General features: G+C 29.8%; 1 protein-coding gene across 1 annotated transcript; it reads right to left on the bottom strand.

Moving 5' to 3' along the window:
* Positions 1-3,221: 3,221 nt before the first annotated feature.
* LOC108762152 (putative nuclease HARBI1) lies at positions 3,222-4,145 on the bottom strand. The gene is made up of 2 exons (XM_018509014.1): positions 4,127-4,145; positions 3,222-3,859 (listed from the first exon to the last, which is right to left on the bottom strand). Exons 1-2 carry the CDS (start codon positions 4,143-4,145, stop codon positions 3,222-3,224), a joined length of 657 nt encoding a protein of 218 aa, XP_018364516.1.
* Between the last annotated feature and the right edge of the window lie 83 nt (positions 4,146-4,228).

Raw genomic sequence — 4,228 nt, 5'->3', positions numbered from 1 at the left:
TGCACGAGGTTGCCGAAAGTGCGAGTTTCTTGCACTCCCAGCTAAACATTCTATGACGATCAAGTATCGCGGTTTTCTATTTTCTCTGTTTATATCAAATTTCTTCGTACATATGAATTTTTGTCAATATGACAGAATTTGAAGTGACATTTAAAGTAAATAACAAGTTGCTGTCATTAAAACTACAACCAAGCGAAATAGAATTATACAAGAAATTGATAAGTAAGTGTGCATTTTGAGGTTATTCGTAGAATCTTGACAAAGATGCAGTTGTTCTTTTTTTGGAATTTTATTGCAGGAAAAATAAAATGACAGGAAAACGAAAAGACTAATAGATATTATTTAAGTATATGTAGTTTTTTTTTAAATAAAATTTCAAACATGGTAAATCTTTATTTAACTGATTGGAAATGATACTGTCTATATTCGTTGCTTAAGTAATAACTGTTTTTACCAAAAATGTGTACCTTTATGCTTGCAAAACATATTTCAATTGTTTAAAAATATATTTTTTTAATGTCTACTCTGATTATTATAGATGATGCTTACAGCAGACAGTATATAGAACTCCTGGTTAAAAATAAATTTCTTATATTAGACCGTGAAGATCAAGAAATTCTGTAAATATCTCGGATAACTGAAAATAAGTAAGTAAAGATAAAATCAATTGTATGTCGGTATCAATCTTTTGATATAAATTAAAAATAATTTTGTACACAATCTTGCCTTTTCTTCTCGCTGAAATAATCAAAGTTTTATGTAATTTAAATAATTATCAATAAAAAATAAAGAATGATATATTTAAGAATATCTATTTTATTGCAGAGAACAGTTGATATTCCATAGGAACTTGGCTCATAATTTGGACTACAGTGATCGAGGTCAACTATTAACTGTGCATAACAAAAAAAATGAAGATACACAGTCAACATTCGAATCTTCAACATTCGAATCAGAAAATCACATTGAAAAAAGTTGCGGTAAATGTATTTCATTAAAGCAATATTAATATAAATTACTTGCTATTGCAATACCAGTACAATGTTATAATGGGAGAATTCCGTTTGCCTACAATCCCGATTGCACATATCACTCATATCAGCTGGTGCCTAGTAATTTTGTACTACTTTACTAATGAGAATATTTTATTTTTAAATTGACCAATTAGCGATGCATGTGTGCAACATGCAATGTGTGCAAACTTCCCGTTATAATAGCATATTATAATACATGTTGATTTTTACTTTCATATAGAAAATTTGCACAATAGTTCTAATAAGATTTTAAAAGTGATTTTAAAAAAAGAGTTTATTATATAATTTATATTTTAGAAATTATTTTATATTCAGAAAACTGCATAAAACGTTTATTATGCTATTGCAAAGAAAATGCAATTTATTAATATTATATGCGTTAATAATTTCTAATGCCATACTAAATCTAAAATTACAATATATAAATTGTTATTTAGATTTCTGGAGTAATTCAGCTACATCGTTCATGTTGGATAAATATGAAACATACTTGGCCAATATTGGTCCTATGAAGAGATTTAAAACAAAAAAACAGATGTGGTTATAAATATCAAAAGATATGACAGAAATGTTAAATATTTCAAAAACTCCGATACAGATTGAAAATCGATACAAAACTGTCCTCAAGAGGAAAAAAAAGGCAGTTGAGAATAACAGAAAATCTGGTAGTCTCAGAGAAGAGATACCATTTGAATAACAGTTAAGAAAAATTGCTCATTCGGATGACAGCATTGAACCCGAGGTTCTGAGAAGTGCTAGAAGTGTTAAGTATCCCAAATTAGATGCTGCACCAATGTTATCGGAAGAAACCTGCAAGACTGCAGATGCCAATGTAAAGTCGCCAAAGGTGAAAAAGGCTAAAAAGACTAATGAGGATAAAAGATGGGAATATTATGAAAAAAAGGAAGCTGCAAAAGAAAAGCGACATCAAGAAAAATTAAATTTGATACGTAAGCTATTTGCTAAGAAGGAAATGGAGTAATAAAGAAAAAAAATATATCATACTAAATAAAAACACTCAAAAATAAAACAAAAAAAAATGGATATAACATAATAACTTTAAAACTGTTAACTATATATGAATATTAAAAACATGAGGTTCCTAAAGCCGGTACTTTGACCGGTATTTTTAAAATAATATAACGTACTCGATTTATTGATTTAACTCGACTCCAAGTCAAATGGTGTCTGTTTCGCTGCGAAAGAAGAGCTAAATCGTACAAGAAATGCAGCTTTAAGAAATTGACTCATAGTCGGATAATCGAGTCAGTAAATCGAATACGCTATAAGTAATTCTATGTTTATGTTTTTTATAATAGCGATTTCGGCTGGTATGCACTAGTGTGCACTGGTGCATATAAAGGCCGTTGTACAATCCCAAGCAGAACAACAAGTCATTATAATATCAAAATGATGTCAAAATGACTCCAAAATGATCACTAAAAGTCATTTTTCAATCATTTTGATGCCATTTTGACGTTATCGTGACATCATTTTGACGTTGTTCTGCTTGGGAACAGTGTACAACGACCTTGATATGCACCAGTGCACGTTGGTGTTACCAGCCGAAATCGCTATAATTTTCATCATTTTTTTATGATTAAAATTCTTTAGAGATAATTGTCGCAATATTTAAAAGTATTAACTAATTAGTATTCATTATCTTAACGTTACAAGAGTTCTTTCATTTATCGGTATTTAAGAGAGTTCTGTGATTCAATATACTATATTAAGAGAGTTCTGTGATTCAATATAAAATATAAATTAAAGTCATGCATTTAATATAATTGTAAGTCGATAAGTGATTCTTTTTAAGAAGTTATAGGATAAAATAAATATTCTGTTGCACATTTATAAAATAATATACTATAATGCGGGGTCTATAATAGAAGTCGTAGCGGTCGTAGAGTCTTAAGTCATAGAAAATTGACCAATCGCAATCGAATATGAAAAGAATAATCGACTATGATTGGTCAATTTTCTACGACTTAAGACCCTACGACCTCTACGACTTCTATTGTAGACCTCGCACAAGTGTTACAAAGAGATTCATAATATAAAATAAACAATGCATTATAATATTATTTATCTGAATGTTAAGAAAGTTATTCTTATATGTACGAAAGGTAAATAAACGAACAATAATAATAATAATATAATTTTGTATATATCGCATTGCGTTTTATTTCACGGAAACATTACATTCAATAGTTCATTTCTTTTTATTTCTCCCAATCTTCGTAATAGAACTTCCTGCTCTACTCTAACTTCTTCATTGGATTCGTCATTATTGTCTACAACTTCGAATTCAAAATTAAAATCATCGTTGTTATCAATACATAAGTTATGTAAAACACAACAAGAAATAATGAATTTTGATATTTTATCAATACTATGAAGATGTAACTCCGTGAGTTGCCGAAAACGGCCTTTTAATAGTCCGAAAGCATTTTCAATCAATACTCGTGTCACACAGAACCGTTTATTGAATTCACGTTCTTTATTCGTTAGATTTCCGTAATCTTTATAGGGAACCAATAGCCATTCTCTTATAGAGTATGCTGCATCTCCCAGTATGTGATATTTGCTTTCACATATTACTGGTAAAGACTCATTGATATCCGATAGTTTTAAAACACGTGAGTCGTGGATTTTTGCTGGAATACCAGTAAAGACGTCAATAAACCTTTCATTAGCATCGCATATACCCTGTAGAGTAACTGAAGAAATGTCATGTCTATTCACATAAGTAGATTTGATTTTATGTGCTGGTGTTCTCACTTTAATTGATGTACCATCGATAATGCCCAGTACATTAGGAAAACCTGCAATCTTAAAATTATGTATGCTTTATACAGAGTTGAGAATGTTAAAAAATGTTGAAAACAGTAATGACATTACGAGTAATACGGTTCTTTGCAATACTGGCTTTATGTATTATAACATATAAATATAACATTGCATCAACATACTTGTGAGAACTCGTTTGCAGAGCGTTCTTTATTCTCAGAAAATTTGATTATCTGTGGAGCCATATCAATTAAAAAATTTACTACTCGTTCATTTTGTCTGAAAGATGTTGCAGGACATACCCCAATCTTTGAGAGACATCTCTATGACATACTTTATTTCCAGCGAACCTATATATATAGAGAGATATTAATATACCTACCTGCCGTGAATACCTATAGGTC

This window comes from Trachymyrmex cornetzi, unplaced genomic scaffold (genome assembly GCF_001594075.2).
Source record: "Trachymyrmex cornetzi isolate Tcor2-1 unplaced genomic scaffold, Tcor1.1 scaffold2787, whole genome shotgun sequence".
Taxonomy (NCBI): domain Eukaryota; kingdom Metazoa; phylum Arthropoda; class Insecta; order Hymenoptera; family Formicidae; genus Trachymyrmex; species Trachymyrmex cornetzi.
Note: the sequence above shows the minus strand (reverse complement) of the source record. Positions and strands in the feature narration are given on the sequence as shown.